Source organism: Neltuma alba, unplaced genomic scaffold (assembly GCF_004799145.2).
Source record: "Neltuma alba isolate B1F8T4 unplaced genomic scaffold, ASM479914v2 tig00003744_pilon, whole genome shotgun sequence".
Classification (NCBI taxonomy): domain Eukaryota; kingdom Viridiplantae; phylum Streptophyta; class Magnoliopsida; order Fabales; family Fabaceae; genus Neltuma; species Neltuma alba.
Window position 1 is genome coordinate 22,616 of NW_021633414.1, and position 23,173 is coordinate 45,788.

Consider the following 23,173-nt stretch of genomic DNA (forward strand, 5'->3'; position numbering starts at 1 on the left):
ATATATATATATATATATCCTCAATGATACTTCATTTTTGAAAATTGTGTAACAATTTGTTGTCTAAAATCTGAACCATTAGTTGATTGATTAGCAGTACGTGTCCGACAAAATGATAGCCTATCATTAGTGATGAATGGTTTAAACTCCATGTTTAAAAAAAAAAAAATAGTTTGACCGAATTCAATAATCCATTGGTTCAAAATTTTATGCCGATCCAATTTTTATCCAGATAAACTTTGTGGCGTGTTGTTAAATTTTTAATTTTTTTTCAAACTTCTAGCTTTTAATAAATACGATAAAAATATAAAATCTTTAATGGAATTTGATCTTTTTCAAACCAAAAATATTTGCAAGGTGTGAATAATTCAAAAAAAAAAAACATATGAGCACTGGATTTATAATATACTGATATGAAAGTTTTTATTTAAATGAAAAATTGTATCTTTAATTTGAAGTGGTTAGTATTTATATTTTCAATTTAAAAAAAAAAAAAACGTGCATGAAATAACACGGCAATTTTAATCCACGAAGCTCGTGGAAGAGAATTATTAATGATGACGAACTTGTTCTTGTGCTGGGCCGGAGACGAAGACAAAGGGGTGGTGGGGTCACAGAAACTTAATGCCCTCTGGCGTGAGATTAACACTACCCCCCTTCCCCCCTTCCCATCTCTGGCTCTTACCTTCCCATTACTTCCCCACTTCTTCTCACTAAACATTTTTGACCATTTAAGTCACCGCCCATCCATCCATCACTTATATATATATATATATATATATATATATATCTTGTATATATCCATGATTCTTAGTATGAGTCATATAAATAGTTATCAAATACTTAATATTTTTTAATTTTAACCCCCGTTGCAAATTATTTAAAAAAATTATTTCCCTTATATTCTCTTTTTGTCTATTTTTCTTCAATCCGCTTTTTAACTTTAAGGTAAATTTATTCAGTTAATTGCTCTTCCTTCGTTCTAGTGAAATGATCCTCTTCCCTCCTTTGTTCGTTTTCTAATCATCAGATCAATATTTGAATGGTAAAGATTTGATCTTTTATAAAATTATTATCAAAATGATAAATTATAAAATAAAAATAATTAATTAATTTCATACTGCTATAAAAATTGAAAAAAAATAAAATTTAAACTATTCAAATGTTGATCTTATGATTAAAAAAGGAAGAGGATGTGAATGAAATATGAGAGAATCCTTTCTCAATTTGGAGTGACTTATAATGAGAATGGGATGAAGTGCGTGTATACATAGATGCTGTTCTAATCCTATTTATAAAGTCATTTTTACCTTGATTTAATATATATTTTTTCAGAAAAAAATTAATGATATTATAAATATATAACTAAATCAACCTCCTCTTGCTAGCTTGCCGGTTGTATGTCTTCAGGCTTCCACTTGTTACTGTTTCTCCTAGTTCAGATTCTCGCTCCTTTTTCTGTCTCCCCTGCATCGAATTAAAGCTTTCCTCTTCACTGGCCTGTCGTAATAAAGCACAGCTTCCCATGGATAAAACTGTAATTTCAGACCTACGTTCGCAGTAGTACACTTCACCCCCAATCACCCCCTCTGTCTGCAGAAGCCGCCTCATATAACTCAGTTTCCCTTTACACCAGCACAACACAAACGGGGAGAAAGAGAAGAGAGAGAAGATGAGAAAGCTTAATGAATCTTATTTCTGTAGAGAGAGAAAGAAAGATAGATAGGTAGAGAGAGAAGGGACAAAAGGGTTCAGCTTTTAGACGGTGAAAGTGAGATCTTTTAAACACTCATCCATATAGTCGCAGAAACACGGAGAGAGAGAAAGACTTAGTGGACACGCCATTAGAGTGTGTAAGGAGGCAACCAGAGAGACCCAGATGGAAGTTGTAGCTTAGGTAGAGCCTGCACATTAGGGTTTTTGATATTTCCCACCGAATCTCACTTCACTCAGTTTCATACTGCCCTAGGTCACTCTCTTCCCTTCTCTTTAAAACCCTTTATATATATATATATATATATATGTATATGAGTGGAAGAAACTTAAACAATTAACAATTAAAGGGGGCCAAGCTTTCTTCTCACTGAGCAAGCTTGTGGTTTCGCAGGTGGGATTGTGTTCGGCAGCTAGAAACGGCGTCGTCGTGGTGGACCTCCTCTGGGAGGGAGGGGGGAAGAGAGATGTTGGGATACGAATGGGGGAACCCTCCGTCGACGATAGTGCTCGCCGGCAACGAAGAAGCTGGTGTTACCACTGGTGCAGATTCCGACCAGACCCACCGGCAAATCTTCGACCACTACACTTCTCATTCCTTATTGCCGGAGCAGCTCCTTCATCACCAGCAGCCAGCAGGGCCCACACAACACACCACCGCCAGCTCCACCGCTGATTTCTCTCACTACCAGTTCAGCCCTCCTCAACCCCACCATCACCACCACCACCATAACATTCAGCACTCTTTCTTTGACCCACGCGCCTTCCCTGGCGCGTCCTCTTCTTCGTTCCCTCCGCCACAGCCTCCTCCTCCTCCTTCCATGCTCTCTCTTGATCCGCTTCAGACAGTCAACGCCGGCGCCCACTGTGGGCCTGGTGGGTTTATGGTTGTTCCCAAGTCCGAGGACGTGGGTCGGTCCAGTGACTTCTCGGCGTCGAGAATTGGGCTCAACCTTGGTGGCCGCACGTACTTCTCATCGTCGGAGGATGACTTCGTGAGCCGGCTGTACCGCCGGTCCAGGCCGGCCGAACCGGGCTCAATGATGATGGCGACGAACTCGCCTCGCTGCCAAGCCGAGGGCTGTAATGCCGATCTATCACACGCCAAGCACTACCACCGACGTCACAAGGTGTGCGAGTTTCATTCCAAGGCGGCCACCGTCATCGCCGCCGGCTTGACACAGCGATTCTGCCAACAGTGTAGCAGGTTGTAGTTTGAACTGACGGAATTACCCCTCTCGGACTTGTGCCCTTCGAAGCCAATCATTGGCTTCGTCCCCGTACAAGGGGCAGATCCCGAGGGTATTTACGTCCGGAGGGAAATTTCCCTCTTGGTTCCTTTTCTTTCGTACTTTCTTGCCTTTGCTTCTTATGGTATTAGTGCAATTAGAAACAGAAAACAAACTGAACAATTGATTCCATCCATACATGAAATTAAACCCATTTTCTCAGTAACACGAAGAAGGAAGCAAGAAAGAAAGAAACCCATTCGTGTGTTTCGAAAAGACAGAAATATCCTTCTCATCAACCCCTAGCTATTTCCATTCACCATTCTGCTCGCCTGCCTAACCTTCTTCAAAACCGCACTCACAAAGCAGAGAAACACGATGATGTGACTCTCCTGCTTCTTTCCCAGAATGGTTAGGGAGCGAGGAAGCCATGTGAGAAGACGGAAATGCCCTCGTGAAGACCTTGATTTGAACAATGATTGACCCCCCTGTTCGTACATGGGGGAAATCCCGAGGGCATTTGCGTCCCTTAAATTTTAACATCTGGTTTCCATTCTCAGTTTACGTACTGCATCGTTTTGCTACTTATTGTGAATGCATCATTATTAAACTGTCACAACACGTTCATTCATAATTATACTTAATTTATGATCCTTTTCTTCCACTTGTTTGAGCAAAAAAAGAAAAGACAAAGACGAAGTAATTTATATATTTGTGTTTGTGTGTGTGCATGGTTTCCCTTTTTTTGCAGGTTCCATCTTCTTTCTGAGTTTGACAACGGAAAACGAAGCTGCAGGAAGAGACTGGCAGATCATAATCGTCGCAGAAGAAAAACCCAGCAGCCAAATCAAGAAATCCTCAAAACCCAGATCGACGACTCACGAAATTCTACTTTTGAAAGTGTTGCAAGTAAGCAGATAATAAAAAGCTTTCATCTTTAGAACACGTTGTGAAGATATTTCGTTTTTCTTAGACATCAGAGTTTCAAGAGTTTAAATTTTGGGTTGTATTCTAGAAAAATTGTAGCTGAATTTATGAGTCAACTCAGAAAGGACTTTTTTAAGGATAAACATTAAAAATAAAGTAAGCTTAGTTGAAGTTGTAGGTATTTCTGAGGGTATGAATTAAATTAATTATAACTAACATGTTGATTGTTGTCGACATTTAGTTTTTTCCGACATAGTCCCTTTTTTTTTTTTTTTTTTCTGGGATGATTTTGCAGGATCTCCTCCGGATTCTGGAGCTCAGGCGATGTCGTCGGTGACGGTGGCGGTGTCTCCACCGGACTATTTCCGGCAACAAACGGCGTATCAGAATCAGAGGACAAGTCCGTCGGCAACATCAAGCTCACTGTTCTTCTCAAGCGGGTAGAGAATGAATGAAAATGAATGAGAGGGCAATTTGCATGGCTTTATATATGATATATATAAATACCTTAGGAAATTAATGGAGGAGGATGAATAATAACACAGTGAACTTCCACTTGTACCTATATGATTTTCTCTTCAGAAATTTAATTTTTAAGTTAAATATGTGTTTCTTTGTTTAGACTGATCATCTCAAGTGTCTATAAAATTCAAGTATTTTAGGAATTACTGGTATTATATTTTTTTTCATGTTGAGATCTACTGCTAGTTCAATTAATTAATTAATTATAGGTTGCTGGACAATATGTGAAATAATTATGATGAGACTGTCCCCAATGTCATAGTGCTTTTTCAACTTTTTCAGCTTTTTACTGCGTGTAATTAATTTTGGGTTCTGATGGGTCGCCGAACGTGGAATTGGAAATCGACTCCTTTACTTGGATTTTCCCAGAAATGGTGTCTGTTCGTTTTATCAGGGAAAGTCATGTCTCAGGTTTACGAGTTGGGATTGATTTACTTTTTTATTTTTTAGATTATATATATATAGGTTATTCAAATGATTTTCTATTGAATGTGAAATTCCAAATAATTGTGAGATGTAGTGAATACTTTTAGCATAAAAACAAGTAAAATTACTATCTCTGGATTAAAATATAAGAACTCATTAGAAATTTGATTTGATCTTAACTATAAGATCAGAATTCATTTTTTTTATATTTAGTTTTTTTAAAGTAATTTTCATGATAATTATATATGTTAAAGGATTTTCGTTCTAATGTACATGATTAATAAAGGTATTTTAAAAAAGGCAGTATCTATTTATTATAAATCACTAATTTAATAATTTTTTTAATATTCATAAATTATTATTTAATTCTTATATTAAGAAGTTGCCAATAAATGAGGTATTTTTATTACATAATTTTGGCTATATAATCTGAATTTAAGCTTATATGAATTAAACATATGGATATATAAATATACTGAATCTCATTTAATTTAAATATTTATATAATGATATTTTTCACTTTTGGCCTTGATCGTGCGGTTAAAAAAGACCATTTCACGTTTATTTTTATTTATTAGACAAAATATAAATTTCATTTCATGATTCCTTGATGGCATACTAAATACATCTTTTGAAATCATCATTTTTTTACATTATAACCCATATTACTGAGGCCAAAGGTCAGCTGCTTAGGTATACTGCTCCTTATTTGAACACGAAAATGGTTGTATTATTATCTAATTTTGCATCATCTGTCTCTGTAATTTTTAAATTTAATGATGAATCTTTTGTTATCATCTAATCTAGCATCATCTGTCAATGTAATTTTTAAATTTAACGATGAATCTTTTTTCTTTTCTTTTTTATTCTCTGAAAAATTACTCAAACTTCTATATGCATTGTTGTACTAAGACAGCACAACACGTGAGGAAAAAAAAGAGAGAAAAATTTTAGAGAAATGATTGTTGATTTTGCAAATTTTCAATTGATTACCGGAATAAGCAAAATTCTAGTTTATGTATAATTGACCAATTTGAAACTTTTAAATTTACTAAAATGACTATGTTGCCCATTATTTCTTTTGTTTGAAAAAAAACCATCAAATACCCTTGCCAACTCACTAGTTGCTACTCATCAAATACTCTTACTAACCCGACGGCCACCGTTGGAGTTGAGGTGGGTTGCTAATCATCAGAGCTCTTGTAGTTGGCAACGATCAGTCTCCAGAGCTCCGACAAACAGCAACTTTTTTTTTTTTTGGATTTTTTCAAGTCTAATAACATGATTAACAAATTCTTTAATATTATTAACAAGTTTGATATTGTCATTAATTAGAGTAAGTAATATGAGTTGAGTCTACGAGCTTAGCCAACCTAAAATGGAGGGGTTCAGGTTGGGGAAATGCAAGCCTATCAAAGTCTAAACTTTTTCAGCTCGCACCGTTTTGAGCCTGTTCTGTCATGGGCTAACCTGCTTTTTTTTTTTTTTTTAATCCTCACAAAGCCACCGTTCCTCACAAGTCATGGACTCATTACTCATCATTCATACTCCATAATAGTCGAACTTCACCTTTCACTTTCAGCCCAACGCAAAAACTAAAATTTGAATCATAATTTGTTTTATAAAAAAAAAAAAAAATCGTACCCTAAATTCACATTCAGTCATTCACTCTGACTCTAGTCTAAAGTTCACTCTTCACTTCAGTTTCAGCTTCACTCTTTAGCCTTCCAATCTCCAGCATCGCATCGCAGTTCACTCCTCACTTCGCATCACCATCACAACTTCGCTCTTCACTTGTCTTCGTGAGCTCTGAATTCCCTCCCTCGGCCGGCCTCGTCTTCGCGAGCTCTAGTGTCCTCGACCGCGAGGTCGTCTCTGGCTAAGTTGTCTCCGCCACCGCCACCGCCACGTAGTCTCATGCTTCAGCTCGAGCTGGTTTGAGACTCTGGGTTGTCTCCAGCTCTCCGCCACCGCCACGCACGGGCAGTCATAGGACAGGAGGCGGTTGAACGCAGTGACATACCATGGATTCAGTATCCAGGCAGTTGGCGGAGAAAGTTTTCATTTTAAAAAATAATAAATAAATAAATAGGCAGGTCCATTCTGTCAGCTCGTCAAGGTGCGGTCTGACCCGTATCTACACTGTCAACTCGCATCACCAATTCTACCACTAACAACAGATTTTCTAAAAAACTAGAAATTTTTTGTCCGTGATTAGATTTAAAATTTTAATAAATTATATTATCTAAGATAGTTGAAGATTTACTTCTAACAGTCATTTAAGGATCTGTTGTCAGAACTTCAGTGACTAGCAACTATTTTTTTTTAGAGATTTTTTAAGTTCAGTAACGCAATGAATGTGTTTTTTAACGCTATTAATAAGTTTGGTATCCCAAAAAAATCGTGAGAGCTGAAAAATTTGTGGTTAATGATGTTATGAGAAGTGTTAATATCGTTACATGACTTGTTAATTGTTATTTAAGTTATAAAAATGTCACTCTTTGAATTTTCTGAAAAGCCAGTTGTTGATAGTGATACCAAACTTGTTAATAGTATTGAACTTGTTAATTGCGTTACTGAACCTGAAAAAATTTCTGAAAAAATAGTTATCGATCACTGGAGGTTGGCAACCAATCATAGGCTGATCCCTAAAGCTTCGGTGATTGGCGGCCCCCTTTGAACTTTGGTGGATGGTGCCAGTACCGGAGCTCCAGTGATCAGCTGGCCAGTGAGGGTGCTTAATAATTTGTTTTTTAAAATAAAGGTCAATGTGGTCATTTCAGCAAATTTAAAAATCCTAATATGATCAGCTATAACTAAACTGAAATTTTACTTATTTGGGTAACTATATGAAAATCTTCAAATTTAAGAATTATTTTTCTGTTATTTTCTGTAAATCTTTCAAGAAGAATTATAAATATTGAAAGAGCTGCAAATAATAGTACAACCGTTCCCAATCATGTCAATGGCCACTGTTCAGCCGTCACCGCGCTTTTTCTTCACGGTCTTCCGACTTCGGCCTTGTCCATGTTTCTTCAGTTTTGCACGAAACATGTAATCAAAAAGATTTCTAAACTTTATCGTGTGTATAAGTAATTTAACAGTAAACATGAAAGATTAATCTCTCCATATCTCTCAAAATATCAACCATATAGTCCTCTTTCCTTTTTTGATAAGTTGCTCAATTACTCTAGAAATATCATCAACGAACATTCAATACCTGAAAGTTTTTTTTTCGCTCTTATATGCCCTGAAAATTTTATTTTGTAACATTTCTGTCTTGAATTATTATTCATCATTAAGTTTAAAATGTTAAAGATACTGGTCAAATCACATAATTTAAAGGTCAAATTTTAATGGCTGATAATGATTAAGGTATACTTGCCACCAAAATAAACTTTCAGTGTATATAAGAGCCTGATAGAACTGAATTTTTATATATTTTGTCCCACATTAATCCAGAAATTAAATAATATTTTGGGTTTAAATGGATTGCTTATGTATCATTGCATTAATCGATTGATTTTAGGATTTTTCATAAAAACTGAGATTTTGGAATTGAAAATATGAATACTTTGTGATTTCTTATTTTTCGCTTGGAATTAATATTTCCTATTTTTTTTAGAAACAAGCCTCATATTTTTAGAAAGATTGATTTTTAGAGAGTTTTGCAATTTTTTGCCTTATTTTTGTGCATACCTAATATTTAATTTTGATATAGGTTATATTATACTTGGATATAATCTATATTAATGGATGACTTAAATTCTTGTAGATGAAGGAAAAGTATAGAGGAAATCCCATAATATAAGATTATTTCTTAAAATTCAAGTACAATCTAATGACTAAATATCAAGTTGGTCAATTAATTGCTAATAGGTTTAAGCTTTTCTCCCATTAAAATATTCCCTTCATCTATAGTCACCATTTACATCTTATCTCATTTTCTTTTCTCCACTCAACCGCTCTCACCATATTCCGGTACCTCTCCTCTTTCACTCCCATCCTTTTCCATCGTCTTCTTTTTTTAACCGTTAAATTAATATTTTAACGGTTCATATTTAAATCTTTTAAAAATATTATCAAAATATTAAATTATAAAAATAAATAAAATAATAAATTACAAACTATATTAAAATTTAATTCTAACGGTTTGCAAATGTACTAAATGTTTTAAAAAAATCTTATAAATAGTTTATAAAAAATTAAAATATAAACTGTTGAAATATGTTAATCTAATTGTTAAAAAAAAAAAAAAGAGGAGAAAAGAGGATGGGAAGGGAAGAGGAAAGATTCCCAACCGTTCCATCATTATCCATTCAATTAATTCCCTTCTTTTTACCACATATACTTCACCCATATTACTTGAATCATCCACCCAACAGCACCTTCTTCATTCATTGTGCCATATGTCCGTGAAGTGCACTAAGAAGCTTGGAGCAAGAAGGATAATTTTCATCGCAGCTTGAGCTTATGGGAGACAACTTGAGAGAAGTATGGAGGAGGCTAGAGCTTTGAGTTAGCACTTGAAGGCCATAAGAGGGTGATTCCATTTGTCCTTTTAATTCAAGACCTCGAGATTATTTAGTTTTAAATAATTTTGAGTTGCATTTTCATCAGACAATTTAGTTTTAAATCGTCATTTTTATTCTTGGATTAGATTGATACTTGGATTATATTTGTGCTTAGATATTTGCCTGATTTTATGTTTGTGAACCTTTACATTATTAATTAAATTTATAATTGAGTTTTCATTATAAATTTAATTGTCAATGTGGCTTGAATTGCAAATTTGGATTATTTTGCCTCTTGATTGTTTAATTGAGTCGGTAAATCATCTAATTGTTTGATTGGATAATTCTAAGCATAATTTGTAAAATCAATTTGAATTATTTCTCATTAGTTTTAATGAGTTTAATTAATCAACCTTATACCGTTATGAGTTTTTTAATGGTTTAAGGGTTTTTAAAAGTGAGGGTTTGGTTTCCTTTATTTCAAGTAGGTAATTTGACTTATTAATTCCACTCTCTTATTACTTATTTGGTCTAATTAATTGATTTAGGTTATGAATGTTAACTCTATGCGAATCCTAAGTTGTTTTATCTACCATACATAAAGAGAAACCTCTCACTTTTAGCTTGTTAATTTTCTTTGCTCTTTCGTTAATTTTCTTTAGTTATTATTTTAATTTTTCCTTCTAAAGAAACTCTCCCAAAATTGCATTTGCATTAGTTTAGTTTAATTTAATTTTCATATGGATTTTAGGACATCTGCATCTTGTATTTAGAGTTAAAATTTTACATTTTAGTCTAGGTCCATTTTATTGCTTATTTTTCATCAACTAAATTTTCATCTAAAGAAACTTATAACTTGCTCTTTGGAAGTAATGATACAGATTGATCCTAGACTACAAACTAATGGGGATATAATTTAATTGAGTGCTTTAATGATAGAAGTATCATCGAGCCAAAAAAAATTTCAGGTATGAGATATTCCTTCGTCAATACTTTTAAGGTATTCATACACCTCCCTTCCCTTTTTTTAACGTACTGTTTTATCTAGTTATTAATAAAATTTGTCTCTTATAACAAAAATAAAAATTGTTGGAAGTTCTATTGTTAGGGCCGTTAGAAGTGCAGTTTTCAGCCTGTGAGTTTCATGGGAAAACCTCTTCAAGAAACGAGTTAATAACTCACCAATAAGATGTTAAAATTTAGAGCCCACCTTTCAGGTTAAAAATTGATGAGACTTGCGAGATTTATAGATTAAACTTTCTTGTATAGATTAGACTTTAAAGCTAAGTCTTAGATTTTATTATTTTATCAATACAAGGTTTCAGGTTTTAGAAATTTTAACGAGGGAGACGTAAAGTTGATGAGACTTGCGAGTTTTATAGATTAGGTCTATGGAATTGTAGAGTTTATGAGATAGCATCTATAAAGACAATTATGAATTTCTGCACACACAGTAACATCACATCTCCTTGCTGGGTTGAAGCTTACCCAAAAAGAAAAAGGTCATTAACGAAAAAAAGATATGAGATAGGCTTGATTGGTTTCTACCATTCATCTTGAATAGTATCAAGAATAATGTGATCTAATCTCTCTATACATACTGAAAATATATGAAAAAATTGGGTTACCCTGTCTGATTCCACAAGAAGATCGGAAAGTTTATGTTGCTTCATCGTTCTGGAGCACTTGGAAAGAAAGTGTGGATACACAAGACATAATGATCTCCATTAACTTCTCATCCATCCCCACTATCTTCAGAGTATCTTGTATGAATTCAAGCTCCACTCAAATCTGTCATAGGCATTCTCCAGATCATCTGAGCTTATAGTTAAACAACTATACTTATATGAAGTTTCTTACGTTCATTATGTAACATGTGTCCTGACTGGGTATGCATAGTATTGGGCTTTCACATTTTTGGTTTTTATATTCATATGATACCATAACTACTCTGAGGCACCTCGAAGATACTACTTCCGGTCTTAATTATAAACCAATTGATTAATTTAAAGAGATTAAAAAAGTAAGTTAAGTTAGTTATTTGTTCTAAATAGGTGTTGTCTTTCCTAACATATCTTTGCTAATCAAGTGTATTGACTAGAACTATCATTGTTAGAAGGGTTATTTTGGGAAAAAAATATAAATATGAAAGACAAAGTGGGTTGGGGTCTTATATTTAGAATCAAAATAAAAGTCAAACAGAGTCTTATATTAAGGACCGGAGGTAGTATATTTTTAGATAATGCGATACAATTACAACTCATTTTTACTTAATGGATACAAAACACCTATAGTTTAACTGCTCTTGGTAACAACAAACACACTTGACTTGGGGATGGTGATTTAGATGCAGTGGGCAGGAAAGTTGCTTTATTCGCTATTCCATTAAGAATTGCAGATTTTGTGGTCATCATATTCCTGCATTTATGATTCAAGTGATGGTATTAATAATATTTTAAAAGTAGGATATATGTCCATGTGTAATTAGAAAATTTGATGTAATGAATATAAAAAATTAACATAAGAATTATACTTTCTTAAAAGCCCTTCTTATACGTACAGTCAACCGATACTCATAGTGCATATGCTTTTTATTAGGAAACTCGTGATTGCCTATATTTGTTTTTGGTCGAAAGGTGATTGACTTAATTAAGATCTTCTGATATTTAACGAGTTATGATATTATGCTTGTTTTTTTTTTTTTAACGAAAAGAGTCAATTTTATTGATCAACAAAAAAACAATTACACTCACTAATAGGGAAAGCAGTAAAGAAAACCATAAACCTAAATACAACCTATAAAAAACGGAAAGAGGACAAATAAACCTAGCATACAACCTACAGGAAATAAAGGACACACAAAAACTACAAAAGAGATTAGCCAACACCAGTACGAGCAGTCCTCCTTTCAGTGGCAAGATGAGTATTTATTCTACCATCAGAAGAGTCGGCCATCAAGATATCAATCAGAGGGGTTGGTGCTGTTTCCAGCCACCCATTGGGTGCCACTCCCCTACTTCCAGCAGCTGCTAAAAAATCAGCAGCACTATTCCCTTGGCGAGCTACCAAAGAAAACTTCACTCTTGGCCTATCCTCTAATAGCAGAAAAACTTCCTTTAAGATATCCACAGATTGCCATTCCACACCATCCAACGAATTAGCAGTCAAACACTTAAACACTGCTTCACAACCAATCTCAATGCAGCAATTGTATGACTGAAATCTGTCACAGGCCAATAATGCTTCCTTCGCAGCAAAACATTCAGCACCAAAGGCTGAACGAGCTTCCACTCTTTTCCCAAGTTCTCCTAGGAATAATCCATCATTATTTCTGCAAACTACACCTACCCCAGCACACTTCAGACCTTCAGTAAAGGCTCCATCAGCATTAATCTTTACAGTGCCTTCTTCAGGTGCCACCCAATTCAACATTCTCTCCACACCTCTTCTTCTGCTGACAATCCTCCCATTACTATCATCCTTAGCACTCCATACCTCTCTAACCAGCATAGATGCAACGTCGATAGTTCGTCCAGCATCCACATTGATTCCATTGAACACCCAGTCGCACCTTCCCTTCCATATACCCCAACAGATGCTAGCAATGAGAGCTTTCCCTTCCTCTGAGATTTGTTTGTTAGACACAAACAAATCCTCACACCACTTCCTTATACTTGACACCTGATCTCTATCAATATGCAAGGCCAAAGAGCAGCCAAACCAGCAACGACGTGCCCAAGGACACAAGAGCAGCATGTGTTCTACAGTTTCATCCTCACTATCACAAATAGGACATATACTATCCTGACTACACTTCCTGCGAAATAAAGCATGTCTAGTGGCTAAAGCACCATGTAACACACGCCACATAAAATGCTTAATTTTTGGGGGCACATGTAGAGACCAAATGCATTTCCATAGTTGGTTAGTGACCTGACCAGAGCTGCTCGGTCTTTGATCAATCTCTGATCCTTCCATCAATTTAGCAAATCGATAGCCCATTTTTACACTATATTTACCATCTCTGCTACCTAGCCACACAGCCTTATCCTTCCCCCTATCAAATAGGAATCTGGTTTGCAAAATTGCTCTCCTCTCTTCTTCAGTAATCTTTCCTTCAATACAGTTTAAATTCCAAAATCCGTCTCTGATTAGCTCTGCCACTTTTAACTCCTTCTCAGCATCAGAATCAGGAGTGTAACTCAACTTCTTTTCAGGCAAATCCAGAATCCATTTATCTCCCCATACCCTAACCTCGTTTCCATTCCCAATTTGCCAGTACATGTCTTTGTTCAATAAATCTCTTCCTTCAATAATACTCATCCAACACCAAGAAGCTTTACCACCTTTTTTTGCTTCCATGAAAGTACAGTTCGGAAAATAAATTCCTTTCAGTATTTTACACCACAATTCATTAGGATTCTGCACAATCCTCCAAGCTGTTTTAGCCAAGAGAGCCTTATTGAAAACGTGAAAACTTCTGAATCCCATACCACCATCCTTCTTCACATCTGTCAGAGCCTTCCATTTCCTCCAATGGATCCTCTTGCCATTTTGTTCATTCTGGCCCCACCAAAAATCAGAGATCAAGCAATCTATCTCTTTACAACTCTTTTTTGGAAATAAAAAGCTGGACATGGGGTAGACCGGAATGGAATTTGCCATTGCCTTAATCAGAATTTCTCTTCTAGCAAAGGTCAATAGTTTCTGCTTCCACCCTTGCAACTTTTTACTAATTTTGTTTTGACGAACCCAAGTGCAGCTGCTTTGGATCTACTCCAAACTAGAGGCAGTCCCAGATACTTCCCTGGCTCCACCACAGCTTTAATGCCCAAAGCATTCTCAATTTCACTTCTGGAATTAGAACTAGTGTTTGCTGAGAAGAATATGCAAGATTTATCAAGATTCATCTCTTGCCCAGATGTTGCACTAAAGGTCTCAAGGATCTTCTTCATCACCATACAATTTTCTTTTTGAGCTCTAAGGAAGAACAAAGCATCATCAGCAAAAAAACAGTGAGAAAGAATGGGCCCCCCTCTTGATAAGCGAATACCCTTCAGATCCCCACAGGCTACATGCTTCTGCACCATTAACGATAATACATCAGCTACTATGATGAACAGATACGGGGACAATGGATCTCCTTGCCTAATTCCTCTCCTAGGTTTTATTTTCGCCACTTTCTTCCTAGAAACCAGCAACTCAAAGTCAACAGAAGTTACACACTCCATTATCCACCTAACCCACTGAATGGAAAAGCCCATTTTCAGCATAGCTTCCATTAAAAATATCCAATCAACACGGTCATAAGCTTTGCTAAGGTCTATCTTCAAAGCCAAGTCATTCCTGCTTCCTTTCTTCCTTCTCTTAAGAAATTGGAAGGCTTCATGAGCTATAATCACATTATCTTGAATCAATCTCCCCGGGATAAAGGCGCGTTGCTGTTCAGAGATGTATTTACACATCAAAGGCCTCATTCTTGAAGTTAGGATTTTTGCAATGATCTTATAAGATACATTGCAGAGGCCTATTGGTCGAAAATGGCTAACCACTTTAGGCTTATCAACTTTTGGAACAAGGACAATGTGAGTCGAATTAATCTTCCTTAGATCAGAATGACCATCAAAGAAAGATCTCACCATGCTACAGACTTCCTTTTTGATTTCCATCCAAGAAGACTGATAGGACAAGGCAGTAAAGCCATCAGGCCCAGGAGCTTTTGTTGCCCCTAGATCAAAAACTGCTTCCTCAATTTCAAGATCTGAGACTTGTTTAGTCAGGGATTCATTCTCTTCCTTAGATATTACAGTAGGTACATATTCCAAAACCTCCTCCATCTGCACAACTACCTTACTAGAGAACAGGTCGCTATAGAAAGCATTAAACATATCATTAATCTTCTCAGAATCCTCCACCCATTCCCCCTCATCAGATTTCAACTTAAGGACTTTATTCCTCAAACGACGCTGGATCACAGTACTATGAAAGAAGCTAGTATTTCTATCACCATATCTGATCCAATTTAATCTAGACTTCTGTCACCAAAAAACTTCCTCACGATTCCACGCCTCTTCAATACATTTCAAGACCTGGCTAACCTCAGCTGCTTTATTCTCTGTCCACTCACCTTCATAACAAACCTCCAACTTACTCCTCAGATCTTCAATGACTTTTTTATTATTCAGAAATTCTCTTCTACTCCATTCTAAGAGAATCCTTTTGCATCTGGTCAATCTTTGAGTAAAATCATCGATTCCATTACCAAAGAAAGCAACATCATTCGGCCAGCCACTAGCAATAGTATTAGAGAATTGATTATGCTCTATCCACATAGCATTAAATTTGAACATTCTTGGCACTCTTTCCTCCTGATAACAGCAGTCAACTATCAAGAGGTGATGATCAGAGCCTATAGGTTCAGTGTGAAGGACAAGTGCTTTGCTAAAGGAGGTTCGAAACTCTACATTTCCAAAACCTTTATCAATTCTCTCTCGAATATTATCTCCTCCCATCCTCTTATTATTCCAAGTAAACCTTGCACCTTTAAATTCAAGGTCAATCAAACCACAATCATCCAATACCTTTCGAAAATTGAGAATTTTCCTGAGAGAAACCGGCTTACCTCCCTCCTTTTCAGACTGGGATCCAAGCTCATTAAAATCACCAACACAAATCCATGATCCCACCACACCCCTTGCCAAAGATCTCAGTCTCCTCCATACAATCTCTCGATCACTTTCTCTAGGTGCACCATAGACAAAAGTGGCATAGTCTAGTACACTAAGAATAGTAGAGGACAATTTAACATGGATCAAGTTCTTTGATTGATGAAGTACCTCTAGCTTAACACCTTCCTGCCACCATAAAGTCAAGCCTCCTGACCTTTCTACAGGATCCACAAAGAATTCATTATCAAGCTCACAAGCTCTTTTTATTCTCTTCATTCTTCTTCCAGACATTCTTGTTTCCATTAAGAAAACAATTGAGGGTTTATATTTATTGTTACATTCTTTTAAATTCTTGACTGTCAAGGCAACCCCCAAACCTTGACAGTTCCAGGATAGCATCCTCATGGCTCCATGGGGGCTGTTAAAGGCCATCTACCCATGCCTTCAGTAATAATTCTCTTCCTACCTCTCCTCTTCCCACCTCCTTCATTACCTTGCTTCACAAGAGCCAACTGACTTTTCATCTTAGCATTCCTTCTGACTCTAGCTTTGGTCTTCCTTAGATTCTCAGCATATAGAGAAATAGGATTCAGGATCTCGCTCTGTTCACTGTCTATTCTTTGTTTTTTCTGTATACTTGCCTCTAAAGCTTCTTCAGCATCACGCTTTAGTTTCAAGTTACAGAAACTTTCAGTAACCTCTTCTGTAACCTTCACAATATTCCTTCCATTAAACACCACTAGTGCCTGGTTATCAGGCTCTTCTTTTGAGGGTAGATCCACTCTATAACCACACTCTGCAGCAACCGTAGGATCCGTTTTTTCAACTACAATATCAACATTATTACTCTTGAGTCCACTTGGTCCAGCATCATTAAAATTCACCTTTACTGGACTCATGTGCTCTGCCTCAGAGTTTAAACTTTCCTCATTCAAGGCTACTTCCTCAAATTCCTCTTTTTTATTCTTCAACTCCTTATCTTCCCTCCAACTACGTTCATTATTTATTCTTCTACTATTGCTCTTCCTTACAAATTCAATAGCAAAAATGTCATTGCTATCAATTTGTTCAGAGCTTCTCCTCACCCTTCCTTCCTCCTTCATCCTCCGCCACCTCTCATTAACTTCTTTCCACCCTTCTCTTATCACAACGACAGATTCCTCCCATGTTTTGACCTGTTCAGTAGTAATCCAATTGCCATATCGTGGCAATCCTGGATTCTTGATTGCCATTAGTCGAGGATGCACACAGGTACGAAAATTATGCCCAACCAAGCCACATTTATAGCAGAAGTCCTGCAACTTCTCATAGCGTACTGATATCCAGGCCTATTCACCATCATGTTTAGTGATCCAAAAACCCGAAACCAAAGGCTTCCTTAGATCCAGAACTATCCGCACACGGACAAAGCTTCGAAGCATACGGTTATTATACTTTGGATCCTCCGCCATCACAACATCGCCAATCTTACTTCCCATGCTAATCGCATTAGCTAAACAGATCGCCTCAAGAGGAACACCATGTAATTGAATCCAGATCGGACATCTACTAAAATTGCATTCCTCAATCGCCATGAATTTCTTCCATTCCAGCAAATTCAGCATCTGTCCATTGATCGACCACGGCCGACCTCGCAAGATCCTATTAAACTCCTCTTCTTCATCAAACTTAAACAAGAAGGAATTCTTCGCAACAGCCGTAACATCTAAACCAGTTTGAAGATTCCAAGCCTTACGAACAATAGTCTCAACTGCAGCTCTGCCACTCTCCTTCTCTGCTAGGATTTTTCCTACCATCACCAACATACCTCCATCCTTATTCCAGACAAGAGGATCATTGAAACAATGATCACTACTATCGCCGTCAGCCGACGTAGGCACCGTTGACGACTCATTGCCAGCCATCTCCGATCATTCACCACCACTTTCAGTCGCCGATCCGCCTCCAAACCGCCTTTCCCGCCTAAAAACCGTTATACCCAACTCTCACTCTCACGTGTTTGCACGGAGAGAATTTTACGCTCCTACGCGCCTAGCACGAGGAGAACTAATTCTCCCTAACTTTAATTCACTTTTGAAACCATTAAAGCAAGCATGATATTATGCTTGTTAGTATCAAGTTGTCTCATTTAATTATTATTGGTAGTGTAGTGTTCTATGTTGATTGTTGAGTATTATAATTTCATGGATTTCATCTTGTTCATATATGTATCTACTACCTCCGGTCCTTTATATAAGACCTTATTTAATTTTTATTTTGATCCTAAATATAAGACCCCAATCTATTTCGTCTCTCATATTTATACATTTTTTTCCTAAGATAGTCCTTCTAATTGTTATAGTTTTAGCCAACACACTTAATTAGTAAAGATATTTTAGGAAAGATAACACCTATTTACTACAAATAACTAACTTAACTTATTTCCTTAATCTCCTGAAATTAGTCAACTAGCTCTTATAATTAGTACCGGAGGTAGTATATGTTTTTACATGTGAGAATGTTAGTTTATCATCAAATTGAAATATTTATGTTTATTTATTAAGATATGTAACAATTTCATATTTATTTATTATATTTATATTCTTATATGTTTATATAATTTTTTTTTTATTTAATCGTTACGCTATCGGTTAGGTCGTTAATCTAATCGACTGAATTCACCATATATTATGCGTCTGTATCTTGCTGGTTTCTCTTAAAATGACTTTAGTGAAATTTATTCTTAATTTATTATTGCATGCTGTTGTTAATATATATATGTATAGTAGTTCATTTGCAATAAAAATATAAATCCTAACTCAAAAGGAAAAAAAATAAAAATATTAATATAAGAACATAAAAATTTTGGTATGTCATTCTAATATGAAAGAAGTATGTAATAACATATGTAATAAACAGTACCGAGAAAACGTACTGAATTCTATAAAATTAACATATATATGCAATAAGATTTATACCAAACCATATATCATTTACAAATTATGAACAATAAAAATTATTTGTAAAATACATGTAATATAAAAAAAAAACTGAATATAGTACTCCTGCAGTCCTTAATGCAGGACCTAATTAAAAAGTTAATGCTGGTTCTAAATGTAAGATATATTTCATACAATTATCAACTTTTTTTTAAATTAACCCTATTGATATTTCCTCAACAATAATCAACTAGAAGATAGAAGAAAGGAATTAAAAAGATTATTAAGGTGTTTTAAAAAAATATCATATTAAATAATTTAACTAACATTTTTAACATGTTTAAATTAGTTAATTAGTTTTTACATTAGGGACTGGCTAAGTAAAATATGAAAATCTCACAAGTTTAAAATTGAAATCCAAAAAATAAGCCGCTCATTTGGACTTTCCCACATGGGCTTCCACTTGAAACATGCAAGTTCTGACAGTCAATTGGATCCATATTTTTTGTCGTCTTGAGACCCAAAGTATAGATGTGTGGGGCCCAAAAAACATTTCGTATAAAATCCTATTATATGAGACAAAATAGACATTAATAATTCTGGCAAAAAATTAGAAATTAATAATTTTGGCAGTAATTACCACATCAGTTGCTAAGCAGTAAAATTGTATTTTAGTGCTTTAATTTTATACAATGTTTTATTTGGTTTTTTTAATTTTACAAAGTGACTATTTATTTATTTAACACACATCGTTAGTTTCGTTGACAAAAAAACCTGATAATATATGAAATTTTATAAATGCTAATATATTAATTTTGGTTTTTCAAAATAACAATGATTGAAACAAAAAAAATCATTAGAGACTAACTGTGTAAGACGAAAAAGATATTTTATGAAATTAAGGAATCAATTCTAAAACTTAATATAAAATTATAGGAGTTAAAGTAAAGTCTTGCCAGTGCTAAGTATAGCTGGCTCCCTCGCTCGAAGATGAGTTCAAACAGGAGGATACATTTGAATGGCGGGAAAAAAAAAAAAGAAACTTGTGTCTAGTATTCCCGCCATTATTGGTCCAAGACAAACTAATACCAGTTATGGGTTTTTTTAACAATGTAAAGATTGAGAAAAAGAAACAGAAAGAAAAGAAGGTACCTAGCTTTTGGAATATTTGTTTCATTTTTTTGCTATGTATAAGTATCTTTCTATTAAAGATAAATTTTGTTTGAGATACTATAAGATACTACCTCCGGTCCTAATTATAAGAGCCAGTTGATTAATTTGAGGAGATTAAGGAAGTAAATTTAGTTAGTTATTTGTCCTAAATAGGTGTTGTCTTTCCTAAAATATTCTTACTAATCAAGTGTATTGACTAGAACTATCATTGTTAGAAGCACTACTTTAGAAAAAAATGTATAAATATGAGAGACAAAATAGATTGGGATCTTATAATTAGGATCAAAATAAAAGTCAAACAGAATTTTATATTAAGAACTGGAGGTAGTATTAAATATGGATTCCTCTTCTGATCTAAGACCGTTCGTTATATCGTTATGGGATGAAAGTCTACAAAGGTGAATATGCGTTACGCTACTCATCGTGACCCCATTTTGTTCAGTACATCACTATTGGGTCCGCCCCTATATTGATGGCCTTATGATTGAGAACTATCATGTTCCCAAATAACAAAAGAGGCTCATGTTATTATTGGGCTTTAGATTCCAGGGGCATCATTCGGCCCCAGTATCCTGTTCTTTCCTCGTTTTTCACTTAAAAAAAATAATTTTATTATTATTGTACAAAAAAAGTAATTTTATGATAATTGTACAAAAAAATAATTCTATTATAATTGACTGGTTGCTTCAATTACTGAAAAAAACTTGCAAATTGATCAACAATTTAAACAACCACGCTAGTGTTGCAGAATTTTGTCAATAGAAAGTAGAAACAAGTGAAGATCTAACAATTAATTTGGAATTGTTTTAAATTTTGTTTAAATTTTTTTTAAAAATTTCAATACTATAAGAAAATTAACTTAAGTTTTATTGAATATTACTTGGTGACATCATGAAACAAATTTCATAAAACAAGGAGCAGCCCCGGGCACCTGTCCAAAATACAGAATTTCTTAAAATAATAATACCACCTCATATCTTTAATATAAGACCCAATTGATTAATTTGAAAAAATTAATCAAGTTATTAAATTACTTTAAATTATTTATATTTATCGTTTTTTTTCCAAACTAATTTGTCTTACTCATAAATTAATATATAATCTAATAATCCACATAAATATTTTAGAGAGATTCTGTAACATATGCTAAAACTAAATAATTTAATGACTTTTTTAATCTTTCTAAATTAATCAACTAAGTCTTATATTAAATATTAGAAGTAGTATGAAATGAGCATGTTTTATTCAAAACTCATTTGGAATTGGCGTGGACTCCTAGCTCCCTCCCTCTCGCCCTTTCCATTTACCTTGATCCATTTGGAAGGCTTGATCACCCCTTGGAAGAAAGGTATGAGAGAATATAGTTTGAACTAACCTAGTAGTAGAGAGAAAAAAACATAGGAAGTCAAGGGAGTTTCAGATGGGTTTTAAATTGAACCGTGTTATGTTAATGTGATGTGGGGCAGAATAAAATAGTGCCTATAGATTTCGCTAGTTAGAACAAATGTGAACATATGTCTTCACTTCGGATCAAATAAATTTTAATTAATATTTATAACATTCTTTACGTATACTAGTATGTGCTTTTGCTATGAATTGGAGATTTTTGCATTTTTCAGGGTTTGATGGGTGAAATTGCACCATAGGGAAAAGTATCTTATGCGTCCCATTTACGTGTAATATAGCATGCGGTAATTAGTCTCCCTCATGGATTGGAGATTTTTGCATCGTTTTTTAGAGTTAACGGGCAAAATTGCACCATATATACTTAAGAATGCCAACAGTTCCTTGCAGACTATTTTGTGAGCATTTTTTAACATCTTGACCATTTTTTTATTAATTTATCCTCACGTGTTACTATTCATTGTATATCTGTGTTCAGATTTTATTTTTTGATCTAAATTTTAAAAATCATAACTAAATAAGAAGATCATCGGAGCCGTTCAAGTCTTCAATCAAATCTCCAAGTCATATTTACTGGAAGATTTTTGGAGCCATATGGACATGTTTTCACCTGCTATTAACATTGTTCATTTCGCCTATTACTTTCCAGCTTTTAATAGCTTACGCTCAAAGCATCTTTCTCAAGTCCTCATATATGTAAGACCAATATCATCCTCGTTCCTAAAAGTATTTCAAACCAGTCAGTCTTTGTAATTTAGCTTATAAAATCATTTCCAACGTCCTTAGCAATTGCCTTAAGACAGTACTTGATAGGATTATTATTGCTCCCAACCAATTAATGCAAAGGGCGATTGATTTCAAATAACATATTGCTTGCAGCTGGCCTGTTATCCCAACCAATGGAGTCTTCTAACCTTTGGAAGGGGACTACGGTATGCCAAAGTGCTCAAGATTGGGCAAATATCTAGAAACTTGAATTGATTCAGGAAGGAGTAAATCAGTTACTTATGATCATGTTGTTGGTTCTATTGAAAGAAGAACATGTGCTTGACAATCAAAACTTTGACTTCAAGCTTCCAGACTCACTCTTATTATTAAATCAGTATTGACAACTACTAATATTTATGTGCTGTCTTGTATTCAATTGCCACAAACATTTGTGACTGAATATACGCATGTTGTAGAAGCTTTTTATGGAGATCCTATCGAAATAAGAAGATTCATCTATTAAGTAAATAGTCTTTGTTTCACACTGCTATAAAAAACACATATAACGATGACATTTTACGGCGGTTAAAAAGAAAAAAACTGTGAAAGAAAAGGATGTGACATTTTTGTAATTATAGCATGTGACGCTTAACTTTTCACAGCGGTTATATATACTAATAATTGCTGTGAAAAGCTTTAAAATAAACCCTATCTCGTGCGTTTTTGTTTTCATAGTTTCATAGTTTACAGTTTCACAACATCATGGTTCCTTGGTCTGTTGCACCATCCAAATTGTATTTTCTGACAAATCCTCCTTTTACTGTCATTTTGGCCCTCCATTTGCCACCTTTTTGCTTGCTGCCGTCTTTCACGGGTCATCCTTGCCTCTTCTTGTGTTTTACTTGTCTCCCACTGCATGAGTTTCCTTTTCATTCATTCTCTTTCTTTTTTCTTATTGTCTTGGGTGTTTG

The 23,173-nt window shown here is 34.9% G+C and overlaps 1 protein-coding gene across 1 annotated transcript; it reads left to right on the forward strand.

Moving 5' to 3' along the window:
* The first annotated feature begins 1,672 nt into the window (after positions 1 to 1,672).
* Positions 1,673 to 4,432, forward strand: LOC114742414 (squamosa promoter-binding-like protein 8). The gene is made up of 4 exons (XM_028930678.1): positions 1,673 to 1,969; positions 2,108 to 2,920; positions 3,694 to 3,851; positions 4,165 to 4,432. The coding sequence occupies exons 2-4, from the start codon at positions 2,181 to 2,183 to the stop codon at positions 4,311 to 4,313; spliced, it is 1,047 nt and encodes a 348-aa protein (XP_028786511.1). The 5' UTR covers positions 1,673 to 1,969; positions 2,108 to 2,180; the 3' UTR covers positions 4,314 to 4,432.
* The last annotated feature ends 18,741 nt before the right edge of the window (positions 4,433 to 23,173 follow it).

Bases quoted from the DNA above. Each gene is read 5' to 3' on its own strand.
- LOC114742414 (XM_028930678.1), top strand. From the start codon at position 2,181: ATGTTGGGATACGAATGGGGGAACCCTCCGTCGACGATAGTGCTCGCC. The intron at 2,921-3,693 runs GTTGTAGTTTGA...CTTTTTTTGCAG, and splicing joins TTCTGCCAACAGTGTAGCAG to GTTCCATCTTCTTTCTGAGT. The intron at 3,852-4,164 runs GTAAGCAGATAA...ATGATTTTGCAG, and splicing joins TACTTTTGAAAGTGTTGCAA to GATCTCCTCCGGATTCTGGA.